This window comes from Typopeltis vanoorti, chromosome 13 (assembly GCF_054136105.1).
Source record: "Typopeltis vanoorti isolate ZY-2024b chromosome 13, IOZ_Tvanoo_1.0, whole genome shotgun sequence".
NCBI classification, from domain to species: domain Eukaryota; kingdom Metazoa; phylum Arthropoda; class Arachnida; order Uropygi; family Thelyphonidae; genus Typopeltis; species Typopeltis vanoorti.
This window is the reverse complement of record NC_143561.1, coordinates 37,263,292-37,277,265: the sequence shown is the minus strand read 5'-3', so window position 1 is coordinate 37,277,265 and position 13,974 is coordinate 37,263,292. Positions and strand designations below refer to the sequence as shown.

The 13,974-nt window shown below is 35.3% G+C and overlaps 1 protein-coding gene across 11 annotated transcripts in view; it reads right to left on the bottom strand.

The window, feature by feature from the left end:
- LOC150100053 (MAGUK scaffold protein DLG1-like) overlaps positions 1-13,974 on the bottom strand; it is a 741,341-nt gene that overhangs the window by 160,163 nt on the left and 567,204 nt on the right. For all 11 annotated transcript variants that reach the window (XR_016549250.1, XM_090402768.1, XM_090402765.1 and 8 more), the window contains 2 exons: positions 10,080-10,182; positions 4,354-4,560 (listed from right to left, as the gene is read on the bottom strand). Coding sequence is in view for 10 of the 11 variants with exons in the window: in XM_090402768.1 (XP_090258894.1) it covers positions 4,354-4,560; positions 10,080-10,182 (310 nt within the window). In the remaining variant the exon portion in view is untranslated. The remainder of the gene's footprint in view (positions 1-4,353; positions 4,561-10,079; positions 10,183-13,974) is intronic.

Genomic DNA, 13,974 nt, shown 5'->3' with positions numbered 1-13,974 from the left:
TGTTATTTCCTTTGCACATTCTCCTAATGCATAAACATTCTGTAAAGTTATTTATTAAATAACTTTAAATTCATTAAAGATTTAACAACCAATATTTCTCTAGTGACATTAGCACTTGCCAGAGTGAAAACAGAGTGAATCCAGTTAGATAATTACACTGAAATTGACCTTCTTTCCTTAAATAAACAAAGCACACACACACAAAATTTATCTAACAAAGTATAAAAAGACATGTTAAGAACCATAAATTAATGACAAAGCTGATCATGAACAGTATGAAGCACATACAAGAAAGGTGACCGGTGGTGACATAAAATCAGATCATGAGAGGAAATACCAAAGAATTATTTCATTGTGTGGCAAGTAAATGAATGAACAACTAAGGAAGGATAAGTGATAGAAGTAGAAGAAACAGTTGAGTTTCTAAGTGAAGTATATACCTGTATATACTTCACTTAGAAAGAAGTTATCTCTGTTCATCCAGACAGAGATAACTGCAGAGAAAAATATGACAAGAAATGATGTTATAGTTTGCTCACAGTTTGTAGATCTCTGCTTGGTTCTTGCCAAGAATAGTCGATCGATTCATGCTGAAGAGGAGAAAGAAATGAAAGAGGTATTAATTGGTCGCCAACACACGAAATCACGTGCTTCATAGGTAAAATTTTCCAACTGTTATACAAGCAACACAGTTAACTACATGATCATAAAAGAGAAGTTAATTTTCCAAAGTGTAATAATAAACAACTCATCCCACAATAAGGACTGATTACTCTATTATTGGAATGGATTCTCTTCCTGTTGACACATGCGCAGAAGTATCGAAGGGTCTCGAATCTGTTGGCGTACTATAGAATAGAGATGGATGTACTGGAGGTTCTTAAGATACTGCACAACATTAATGCAAATACAGTCATGAGATTAGATGGCATATCAGCTTATGTATTATAAGAATGTGCAAAGGAAGTGGTAGTACTTCTTGATCAGGCTGTTTATTTTAAGTCTCAGCTGTGGAAATGTACAAAGGAGTAAGAGGGCAAATAATTTAGTTCCATTGCATAAAAGCGGCTTCATGTGTGTGTGTGCGTGCGAGAGAGAGAGAGAGAGAATAAGCAAATTATAGATCAATCAGTATCTCAGTAGTGGTGTTATGATATTGGAGAAGGTGGCTCACTCAAATTCAGAATATAATATTCCTATTCATCCATTTCTATTTCCCTGGCACAAAGCTATGTCCTTTGTAGATGGCTCTGTAAAGGATAATCTTGCCTAAGTAATAAATTAACTCAATTTCTATAATAGTAACATCTGAGAAGGATAAAGGATATATGATGATAGTGCTATATTTTGCAAAGGCATATGATAAATTACTGCAAGGAACTTTATTATATAAACTGGAGCAAATTGGGATAGATATGAAGCTGGTAACATGAATAAGAGGATGGTTATTGGACAGACTTCAGAGTGTAGTATAAGGAGTAGAATCCAGGAGAAGGTAGGCGACCATCATTGTGCTACAAGACTCTGGGATTGGACGACTATTACTTAATTAGTACATTAATGTTACAACAAATGATATTGGAAAAAATATTCAAATGTACGTTGATGATGCAAAACTGAGTACGACAAGTTAATAAAAATGATGTAGAGATCCCACATGATTTACAGATTAACAATGGGTAAAGGAAAGGATAATGGCTATAGTTGGGATGAAAAGATTACAAGCTGTGTGCTGTACTGATGAAAGTAGACTACATGAAATTGATGAGCCCAGGGATTTGGGAGATGATGATGATGAAGGACTTGAAGTTCAGAGCACATATTGCAAAAGTGGACAAAAACTCATAACTATATGTATGTTGAAGAACACATGTTGGAAAGGAGAGATAAGGAGTTATTATACCTCTTTATAAGGTTTTGATTTTCCCTTTCAGAAAATATCATGAGTTGTGAACTGTAATAACAATTCTATGAAATTATATTTTCGGTTTATAGAGGTAATGATGAATTTAGATGATCATTTATATACACAAGAGGCTGCAAAGCCTATAGCAAATAACTGCCACGTGTGGGTTGGGTTGGAGTCAAGATCAAAGCAATTTGTTGAATGTTTTAAAGAGCTGAAATTGTAGTCTCTGAGAAATATCTTATGGAAAAGGCTGTTCCATAGAACCAAGGTAGACGGAATGAAAGATGCAGATTTAGTGTGAACCAGTTCAACTGTAAAAGAATGTTGAGCAGCTGTTGCTTGTGTTGCTCTTATAGGGTTGGCAGGAATGAGAGACAAGACAGATGACAGTTATTCTGAACAGCATCCATGGAAATATCTTTAAATAATGTGGAAACTCATCACCAAAGAGAGTCTGTGAAGGAAGCATCATTAATCATTTGAAACCTCTTCGGAACAGCATTGAGAATTTTTAAGGTTATAAGCACACTGCCAAATTGAGAGCAGTATTTCAAAATTGAACAGATTTGGGATTTGTACAGAATAAGTAAGCCAAACAGAATAAAAGTGAAAGATGATGCCAAGTTTTTTGGAAGACAAGTGATGAGATGCCAGGGAAGGATAGGAATAAAAGTCAGTCTAAGGAGTGGGAGAGAGAGATCTGGTTTTGACTATTAAGCCGAGCATTATCAAAGTTAATAGGGGGAGAACAGTTTTTTTTTTTTTTTTTTTTCCCTCTCAGAAAAAAGACACCACAAAAACAAAACAAAACAATGTTTTAGAAACATTAAAGGTGACTAGGTTTTATTGTCCCATTGAAGAATAGTGTGGAGATAGTAGTTAGAATGCTTATTGTAAATGACTTGAATCTTGAGATGTTTGAATAGTGCAAGATTTGTTGTATGAGTAGGATGAGTGGAGAGTGCTATCATCAGAGGAACTGCAGATGGGGTTTGAGATCAGTGAGCAAAGGGTGGTTATATATATATATATATATGACAAAAACTCTGAAGGGAAAACAATCTCTACCATTACATGTAGGGAACAATCCAATAGGAAAATGACAATCTAATTAGAAAGGAGGAAGGCAGACCATAAAATAGCAATTTTCTGAGAAGCTCTCAATATCAAACCCTATCAAATGTTTTGAAAATGTCAAGTGCAGTAGCACACGTTTCTCTAAACCTTTCCATGGCACAAGTCCAGAGGTGGGTGATGCGTATGAGGAATCTGCTGTGGATCGTGATCGGGAGATTAGTTCTCTGGACGTTGAAATCTTCTCTATCACTTTAGATAGCACTGAAGTGAAATCAGTAGATCAATAGTTTGATGATAGACACTTAACACATTTTTTTTGGAAATGACTATATTATTATTATTACGTGACACCTTCAGGGAGTCCAAAGACTCAATGAGGGAGGGCACCTACCCTACAACTCTCTGTCTCCACCACTCAATCCACCAACTACAACGAACCACAACTACACCAACGGCATCTACCACTGACCACCACCACCACTAGTATTTTCACAGACAATCACAAATGCGGTTAGCAATATGGGTATCATAATATGGGTTAGCCTCCATCCTGTAGGGGTAGATGCCAACAGAATATACAGCATAAAGGTAATAAAGAACAGATGTTTCAGGAGCACATCTCTCCAGCACAATTTGCAAGATAATCATCAGGCCAAGAAACCTTTTTAGGTATTCAGGTTATTCAAGATTCTTCATTTATCTTTCTGGCCAAAGAATGCAAGAGGCATACAATGCAGAGTTCTTGGTAAAGGAAGAGGTGATTTGCCTTGATCATCCAGGAATTAGATGAAAAGAATGATACCAAGAGGTTAGCCTTATCTTTATTGATGTTGCAATACTGTCATCTCTCTCTCTCTCTCTCTCTGTGTGTGTGTGAGAGAGAGAGAGAGAGAGATAGGAGCGCAAATGGACAGAAGTTGTACCAACAGCTTTTGCAAGGAATAACCAGAAGGCATGACTGCCATTGGTAGTCATGCCTTCTGGTCTCTTGTAATGAGTTTCTACATTCAGTCATGCAAGGAGTTTCTAAGTTTAGTCCTTTTAAAGTTAGACTTGCCCTGTTCAAGATGGTTGCAACTGCAAACAGCCATTTTGCTTAGAAATAATTTTCAATGTAAAAGAATTACATATAGATATCATAAAAAGATTTTAGCATTTTCAGATGCTATTGCATTTCTCACTAAAATAGCTTTGAAATTTTGTTTCACATAACATTCATATACATGCCATTAAGTTAAATATTATGTTTTTAATTAAAAAGTAATTATTCATATACTAAGAAGTTAGCATATATTCAAGAAATAAATTGATAATATTTAAAATCAACTTATTGGTAAAATAGTATCTGAAGAAATGGTATGACTTACTGATATAAGTTTGTCTCCAACCTGTAGTCTTCCATCCAAATGAGCTGCCCCACCTTCCATAATTTTGGTGATATAAATACCATTATCACCAGGCACATGTTGGTTACCTATTCCTCCAGCTATGCTGAATCCAAGGCTCCTATTTCCTTTGATTAACTCTATTTTAACAATAGCAGGATGTGTAGGAAATCTTCGTCGTTTAATTTCCTAATAAAATAAGAGGTTCCGCATTATCATATTGGTTATTTTATAATCACACAATATTCCATTTATAACAACACTTTCTATGTAATCCAATCACTTTTATTAAACACATGCACACTGCAATAACTTCTGACATTTGACAAATTAACTTGTTCATTTGCTAGTTATTGTTGTTATTAATTTCCATGGAGTGAGAAACTTGCTGTGGAAGTTTCTCACACAACCATTATTCACATAATACTTATCACTTCTCCTTGAACTTATCACTCAACTGCCTCTGGTAACTCATTCACCAACCTTCAACAAAAAAAAATCTAACCCTAGCATTCTTGATAATCACACCTCTTACACAATTTTCAGGGAGCAATCCCTTGTTCTCTCCCTTCCTGCCACATACTGAAAAAAAAAAAAAAAAAGGCTTTGCCCTCAATTTTATAAAACTCCTTTAATAACTTACATGTTTCTTTCATGCTCTCCTCTTTTTCACCTATCAGTTATTCCCTGTAGCCCACAGACCTTCAATCTGTCTTCACAAGAAACATTCCCACAATCTGTCACCTATATCTGAATCTTCTCCACTATTTCCTCATCACTATGGAATCCAGAGAATCGGGTTTGCATGAAGTAGTCCAGATGTAACCTTATTCAAGCTTTATAAAGGAAATAATAACCTCCATATCCCGTTTCAGGAATGTGTCTCTAATATGTTTCTAAACAGACTAAATGGTCTAATGACATCTACAAAAGTCACATTGTGTGTTGGAGAGAAAATCATTGCTTTCTAACCACCAGAGAAGTCTGGCATTTACCATTTTCTCCCATACCTTACAAAGATAGCTGATCAGAGCAATAGGTTGATAATTGTTTACTTGGGTTGGATCCTATCCTGGTTTTGGGATAGCACTGACAATGACTTATGCCAAGACTCCAGAAACTCTTCTGTTGTCAAGTAAGATAAAGAAATCCATAGAAGATGATGGAAGATGTTTTTATCATTTCACAATGGATGTCACCTGAACCTACTGCACTGGCATGAGAAGTAGAAGAGCTCTTTTTAGTCATACAGTCAAGTCATTTTAACAAATGGCTGACTGTATGGCTTCAGTCCATTGGTAGAAATGTTTAGCTACTGTTTCTTTTGTTGCTCTTGTAATATTAAAAATTTGGGAGGATATGAAGCAGTTGCTGAGATTATTCTAGCAAAATCTTCTCCCAAAGATTTTTCTGCAATGGCTTTGGGATCAGCAACAACAAATTGATTCATCCATTATGTTCCAAGGTAAACAAATGGTGTGTTCTATATCTACATTTCATTTTCTGGATTTTATCCATACAGTTTTTGCAGTGGTTGTTTGATTAATTGATGATGTAAATTGGATCCAAGATTGCTTTATGATACTAACATTTTGCATAACATGCTTTGGTCAGAGCATGTTTAAAAGAATTATAGATTTGATGTGTGTTATAAAATATATCCCATGCACTGTCTTGATCTATTTTAGCTGCTTGGCACTCTAGTTCTATCAAGGCTTTGGATAAAGTGAACATTAAGATTGTGTCTGGAATATTGTAGCTGTTTCTCTCTGGACAACAAAATCTGGCGATTACTTTAATGATAGGTTTGACTCACTGCTTCAGCATTAAATTTTGCAAGATAGGAAAAAGTATCCTAATTAGCCTGGTGCATTTTTCCATGGTTGCTGTGAAGAGAATGCAAATACCAAAAAAAATGTTCACTTCCATAGATGTTCTCTTCGACATCTCACATGAGCAGGGGGAAAATGGCAGGGGAGTTCATTATTAAGGAAGAGACCCGACTGTCATGCATTCACTCGATGATATGACCTCATCCATTTGTGTTGGAACTATCTCACAAAATGTTGTGTCCATTAAAGTAACTATCAGAAGTATCGGTTCAGGAATGGAACATATTGCAATAAGAAATCCCTCAGATATGCAAAATCACTACTGCTTCCAGAGCAGTATTAAGCTGGACATATTGAAAGGAAGTATGACTGCCCACTAGGATAGCTACTCCACCATGAGCAGAGCCATCTCTAGTTCTGTCCTTACAAACAACAGTGAAATGCTTTAAGGTGAGATTCTCACTGGGTTTTCAATGTGTTTCCTGCAAAGAGAAACAGAAGGGTTTGTGTTTTGGCAGTAGAACCTTTATATCAACAATATTTCGGCAAAACTGATGGCAGTTCCACAGTAAAATCATTGTCCTTTTAATTTAAATCATCTGCAGGCTATCTGCATTAACTTTATGAACTATTGCCCTCCCCAGTTTTGCATCATCAGCAAACAACCGAATATCCCCCACCTTAAATCTTTCTCTTTATTGTTAATATACAAATTAAAGAGTAGTGTCTCTAGTACAGAGTCCTGAAGCACTCCACTACTGATCCTCATTCACCTTGATTTCACTCTACCATACACCACCTTCTGATGTCTGTCTGTCAGCCCCCTGCCCTTAAATCCATGCCACTAGTTTTATATCCATTCCCATTTATTCCAACTTATATAATAGTTTTCCATGTATATTCTGTCAAATGCCTTTGCAAAAATTTAGTAGCATCATGGTGTAACCATTTCCTTTACTCAATTCTGCTGTTACTTTATTGTAAAATTAAATAAATTACTAAGACAGGATCTACCCTTTACAAAGCCGTTCCACTATAGAGTATGATATCCACATCCCCATTGTTAGATTTTATCTTTAACCAGCTTTCCGATACTTTAACAATCACTCTTGATATATTGATTGGTCTGTAGTTTGCTACTTCTGTCTTGAACCACCTTTACATAATGGAATTATCTTATCTTCTTTCTTTCTTGGAACCTTGCCAGAGCTGATACTTAGATTAAACAGCTTTGTCAGAGGCACTGCCAGTTCTCTTACACATTCTCATAGCAAACGGGCTGACATATGGTCAAGTCCCACTGCTGTATTCATATTGATGTTTTTCAATATGATATGCACCTCCAATTCATCTACCTCAACTCTCACATCAGAAATTGCAAAGTCTCAACCTGGATGATACACCTTTGCAAAGTGCCTGCTTAGTAGCTCAACTATTTCTGCTACTGTCACTTTCCTACCATCAAGACTGAGTAAAGTTATCCTTCCATAATTATTCTTTCTCTTACTTATTATAGCATATAAATCTCTTTTAGATTTACTTTGGCCTACTTAACTAAATTTATATCATAATCTGATTTAACCTTCCATACCATAATAGTCACCCTTCTTGTCTGTGATTAGTATTGCTCATAAGCATGCTAATCACCTTTTCATTTATATTTACTTCAATTTTTTTTTCTTTTCTTCCAGTTCCTGTTTATATTGCTATTCATCCATTTAATCCCTACTCAGTTTATCCTCCTGACCCTGGGTATGCAGTCCAATACTGCTTATCTCAAACAACCCCTGATCACTTTCCATATACAAACAAGCAAATTGATTTATCCTATACTTATGCTTGAGTATAGGATAAAACAAGAATATAATTTCTTGTCAGGTATAATATGGCTTTCAGGTTGTCATAATCACATGCTTTGTAATTCCACATGTACCCTTCTTATTCCTAAAATTCTGCATATCTGGAAATATTCCAGATCAAGGTCACATGATCATGCTTCTCAGTCAGAGGCAGCATACTACCATGGTTACTGCTAAGTTCTCTGAAGCCATTATCAATCAAGTACTCTTGAACCTCAAGTCCCCTCCTTTACATGTTATCTCAGGTAATTATCTTTAAAATTCCATTTCCTTCTTTCCCTGTTATCATCCAGGTTGAGACTTCGCAATTTCTGATGTGAGAGTTGAGGTAGATGAATTGGAGGTGCATATCATATTGAAAAACATCAATATGAATACAGCAGTGGGACTTGACCATATGTCAGCCCGTTTGCTATGAGAATGTGTAAGAGAACTGGCAGTGCCTTTGACAAAGCTGTTTAATCTAAGTGTCAGCTCTGGCAAGGTTCCAAGAAAGAAAGAAGATAAGATAATTCCATTATGTAAAGGTGGTTCAAGACAGAAGTAGCAAACTACAGACCAATCAACATATCAAGCATGGTTGTTAAAGTATCGGAAAGTTGGTTAAAGATAAAATCTAACAATGGGAGATATGGATATCATACTCTATAGTGGAACGGCTTTTGTAAAGGTAGATCATCCTGTCTTAGTAATTTATTTAATTTTACAAGTTTTGAATTGAGAAAAGAATTGAGTAAAGGAAATGGTTACACCATGATACTGCTAAAATTTTGCAAAGGCATTTGACAGAATATACATGGAAAACTATTATATAAGTTGGAATAAATTCCTCCTTTCATTCTATATTCCAACAGTTGTAGTTTGCCATAATAAATGCTCATCCTACACTATGTTAATTTTTCAAAGCATGCCATCCACATGCTACTTTGTATACCCTTGACTTATGGCAGCAAACTATATATTTAATCCAGTTCTCACATTAGATAGCTTCAAATGAATTATCCTCTGCATCCCTCTCCTCCTGATGTAATCCTATTCTTTTTGGCTTCAATTTTTCTGCTATCATTACCAAAGACCCATTTCTCGTGCTGTTCCCTCTGTCCTCTCTGAAAATACTATATCCCTTGCAGTCTATCCCTCTATTATCCTTCATCAACTAAGTCTCACTAGTGCCTATAACTTTTGGCCAAACTGAACTAACAATACTAAAACTCCTCTCCCTTTATTCCAAATATTTTTGACTAATATTAGAATATTAGTCTGCTTTCACAGTATGATAGCAGACTGATTGCAAATGGGCTGTGTGTAGGTTATGCAAAAGCAATGGTGTAGAGTGAGTTTGTTTGGTGGATGAAAGGACTTATATAAGGTGGATGATTTGCATTTGATGGATTTGGAATTAAGTGTCTTGAGAAAGTAAAGGTCAGTGAAAGTTCAGAAGTGCTCGGAGAAGCTGAGTATTTTGTAGGATAGGGATGTAGGCAGCCTAGAGATAAGTGGGTGTGAAATTGATCACATAGGCTGATTGTAGCTCCTCGAGTTCTGAGTTTGAGTGATTGGATAATCAATACAAGATGTAAGGGAGGTTGTGGGATGAAGGGGTACTGTCAGGGCCGGTGGAAGTGGACCTGCAAGACCTGCATTGCAGGCGGGTGCCATTTCGAAGTGCTAGTATGAAGTTTCATTCTTTCTTTAAATTTTTGTAAACGAATTAAGTAATAATAATTAGGTAAGTCAATATAATTGCTGCAAATTTACAGTTAGAAAAAGTTATTCTTGTAAATTCTTTCCACATGATTATGATAAAAATAAATAAATAAATTGCCATTTGTTTGGGGGTACCCATTTCAGCTTTGCAGGCAGGCGACGTCCAGCCTAGCGCCAGCCCTGAGTACTGTAATTTATGTATTCTAATATTAATAGCATCGATGCTATTCTAAAGGAAAGTTGCGATGTCTAAAGAATACTAATAAACTGAATTACTACAATGGCAAAAAACTGGAAACATTCTCCTTACCAGATGAACTGTGCTTCCAGCTCTTTTTAAAGCATCCACAGCTACACTATGAGGAACATCTTCAAGTTCTATGTCATTTACTTTGCAAATGATGTCATTTACTCTGTTAAAAAAAAAAAAAAAAGTAAGTAAAAGAATATTTATGATTACTATCAGAAAAATTAAACATATATATATATTTTTTTAATTTGGGCTTGATCATTCTCTATTTCACACAACAGATATATAGTGTACTCTGTCATTAGATGATGAATCTCCAATCTAATGGTGGAGACTGTATATAACCATGATTGAGATGTATATGGATAACTAAGGAAAAAGACTGTCAAAAAAAAAAAAAAAAAAAAGCTAAATAAAATTGGATTTGAAAGGGTTCAAAAGGAAATAATAAATGATAAAGTAGGGAATCAATGCATATTATTTAAGATGCGGTACGTGGGTGATTAATGAATCCTGTGCAAGATTATTACAGACACTTGCATCATTATGAATAAGCTTGAAATGTCAAAAAACTGCTGTAGGTATATACCAAAGTCGTTTATGAAAGGATGCATGAAAAGGGATACTATGTCAGGTGCAGACATGCAAACAAGCCTATGATAACATCTATATGCCAAATAATATACAGGAGGAAAACATTTTTTTTACCATGATTTTTTAATCCTTTTTGAATAATAATAATAAATATTTACTACACTTGGTCTACCCTTAACAGAATCTGCAACAATCATGGCAGATGTGCAGACCACCTTTACAAATGGGGCATGATTGCTTCACCCAGATGCGACTGTGGATCAACCTGTCAGACATCATCATCCACACTACACCAAGTGCAGTTGACTGGATAATCAACCTAGATATACAGTTGTAGTTTATTCTTGAGCCGCAAGCATACGATACACTGCCCAACCAAGCAGTGTCAGAACGACTTGTAATGTGCAATCACAAGCGCAAACGAATGTCAGTGAGCCAGGCTGCGATTGGTCTAATGTGATAATTCTGACACTGCGTTAGATCACAGTGTATTTGTTTCGTAATCTAAAGCATTAATCGAGCAATTCCAATTATTAACTATTCAATGAATGTCAAAACATAAGCTGTAACCTTTAACATGTTGTACTGCATTTATATAATGTTGTAAGCATTATTATTTATAAACATAAACAAAATTTAATATTTTTAAATTTTTTCCTTGGGGCTGCTGCAGTGTTGCAGTGCTTATGTATGGGTTGCCACTGCTCAAAATGCAATACCAGCTCTTATATCAGATACCATTACTACACATTGACTTGGTATAACAAAATATAAAAAAATATCATCCAAAGTACCATAGATTCTATAATATTCTGAAGGATATTTACTACAGGAAAATGCTCCTTTGGCCACTATAAAGCCATTATAATGAGAGCTGGCATGACTAATTTTTTTTTGCATAGCTTACTTTTTTCAGTTATCTAGTGCTTCCTAGAGTGAATATCTACATTTTATTTGGCACTATCATCAGCATCAAATTCCTGACATGTACTCTTAACCTCCAAATCAATCTGTTATCTGTCAAGACTCTAACATTATCAGATTTTATATTTCTGTCTTCGAAGGAACTTTTTACTGTATCAATCCACCTTCATCTTGGCCTTCCTCTGGGTCATTTTCTTGGCAAAAAAAACTTGTTATGCTAAACTTTCCTCTCCCATTCTGTTAAAGTGACCATACCACCTGATATAAGCTCTCTAACACATCCCTGAATACTAACAATGGCAAGTTCTTTCCTAATACCTTTTAATATGATATTATCATTGATGCCATCTGTTCATGCCCCTAATCTTTTTCAGAACTCTTGTATCTGTGGTGTCTAGTCTCATATCTATTTGGCACTATCATAGTATCAAATAGACTAGCACTGCAATTGTGATTCACCATTTTTGCAGACTACCGTTTTCAACATGGCCAGTACTTACAGAAGTTGACAAAAATGGTGAACTTTCATAGGCCCTCGATCCAACAGTGACAGGTAGGCGTTCCTGGCAAAGTTCAGAATTTGTTTCAATGAATAAAAACTTCTGCATGATCATATATTAACAAAGTCATATCCAATTTTGAAAAGGCTGAAAGCACAAAACTTGCCTTATGTCCATGTGGTAGTTGTCTACTGTAAAGGATATTTCACTGTTTGACTTTACACATATATATGTTCTACTAAAACCCCCACAACTGATTTCAAGACACCATCTCCTTCTTATCCAACTTCTGCATTGGTAATCTATACAAACTGCTGTGTACTATTTAAAAAAAAAAAATCTCAAGGCCTCAACTAGTGAGTACAGGTGTCACAAATCTGAGGCATGCCAGACCATGCCTTATCTCATGTAATATATATCAGTTATGTTATCTGTAGACTGTGCAACACTAAAAGAAAGGGTTCCTAACTTTATTTTCTTCTTGTTTGAAGTTTATTTTGCACTTGGTTGAGACTATATTAAATTTAGTTTAATCCTTTATCCAAAGTTTGCACCTGAAATTATCTTCAGGACTGAGGCAAGGTGGTACATTATACCACCTGCCTCAGTCCTGAAGATAATTTCAGACGCAAACTTTGTTTGCCTACACTTGGATAAAGGATTAAACTAAATTTATTATTTTCTTCTTGTTCCTTCTCCCCCCATTCTCCCCAATGCTATTCAGACTAATGAAGAAAATGTCTCAAATAATGAGGGGTCCTTTCTGTATAATGTATCTGTAGAAAACACCATGATAAAATATATATATACTTATGTCATAACGTTGAAAGGAGAAGGGATGTACTTGGACTTCCTAAAACAAAAACAGAAGTAAAACATTACTGAAACATTATTAAAACATATTTTACTTACACTTGGGGAGATTATGATCAAGGAGGAGTTGGAAGTATGGTTCATAAAAGAAAAAATAACACCCTTGAATTAAAAATCTCCCAGAGAATTACAACTCTTAGGTTGAAAAAAAAAAAAAAGTGATTTAATATGAGTGTAATACAAATATATGTTACAACTCCAGTCATTTAGGTGAAAAACTAAAAAATTATAATGGGAGACTTTAAAGTGTGCAAAAAACAACAAGGAGAAAGTGCTTTAGGTGTGCAAGACATGGACTAGAGACACATTTGCAGAACAGCCAGGGACTGTATATGGGTAATACTTTCTTTAAAAAAATTAAACAAATGAAAGTGAACTTGAAGATCACCAAATGGTGAATTTTTTTTAATGAAATCGATTATATTATGACAAACAGCATGGAAATATTAGATCTATCTGTTGTCAATCAGTTTAACTATTACAATGATGATAGTCTAGTGAGAGTACCTGAAACTCCATAATAAAAATGATCAAGGAAGAAAGATTTCTCTATCAAACTTTTCTTTATGGTTTACCATAAAGAAAAGAAATATACATCAGTTGTTTATATAAGTTGTCTATTTAATGATGCAAAATGTAAGATGATGCACTTCAGTATGAAAAGATGACATACTGTTATCGTTGATGGTACTGGAATGAAGGAAATTGATGAGGGGGGGGGGTTATAAGACAGATAGTTGATGCTCAGAGGGCATATTGCAAAAGCTGGTAAAACAGCTCAAAGGATTACTTAGATGTTGAACACATTGACAAGTAAAGATAGGGAGATTATTATTCCTTTTTTTATAAGGTTATGATTTAGCCACATCTTGACTACTGTGCACAGATTTGGTCACCTGGGTTTCTTGGAATCAAGAGGTGGTGGAAAGGGTCCAGAATCAAGTGACCAAACTAGTAACAGCTCTGAGGAATGCTCCTTATGAGGACAGATTGAAAGTGTATGAGTTGGAAAGTTTAGTTGATAGGCAGAAAAGAGGGAGATATGATAAAACTTTGAAGTTACT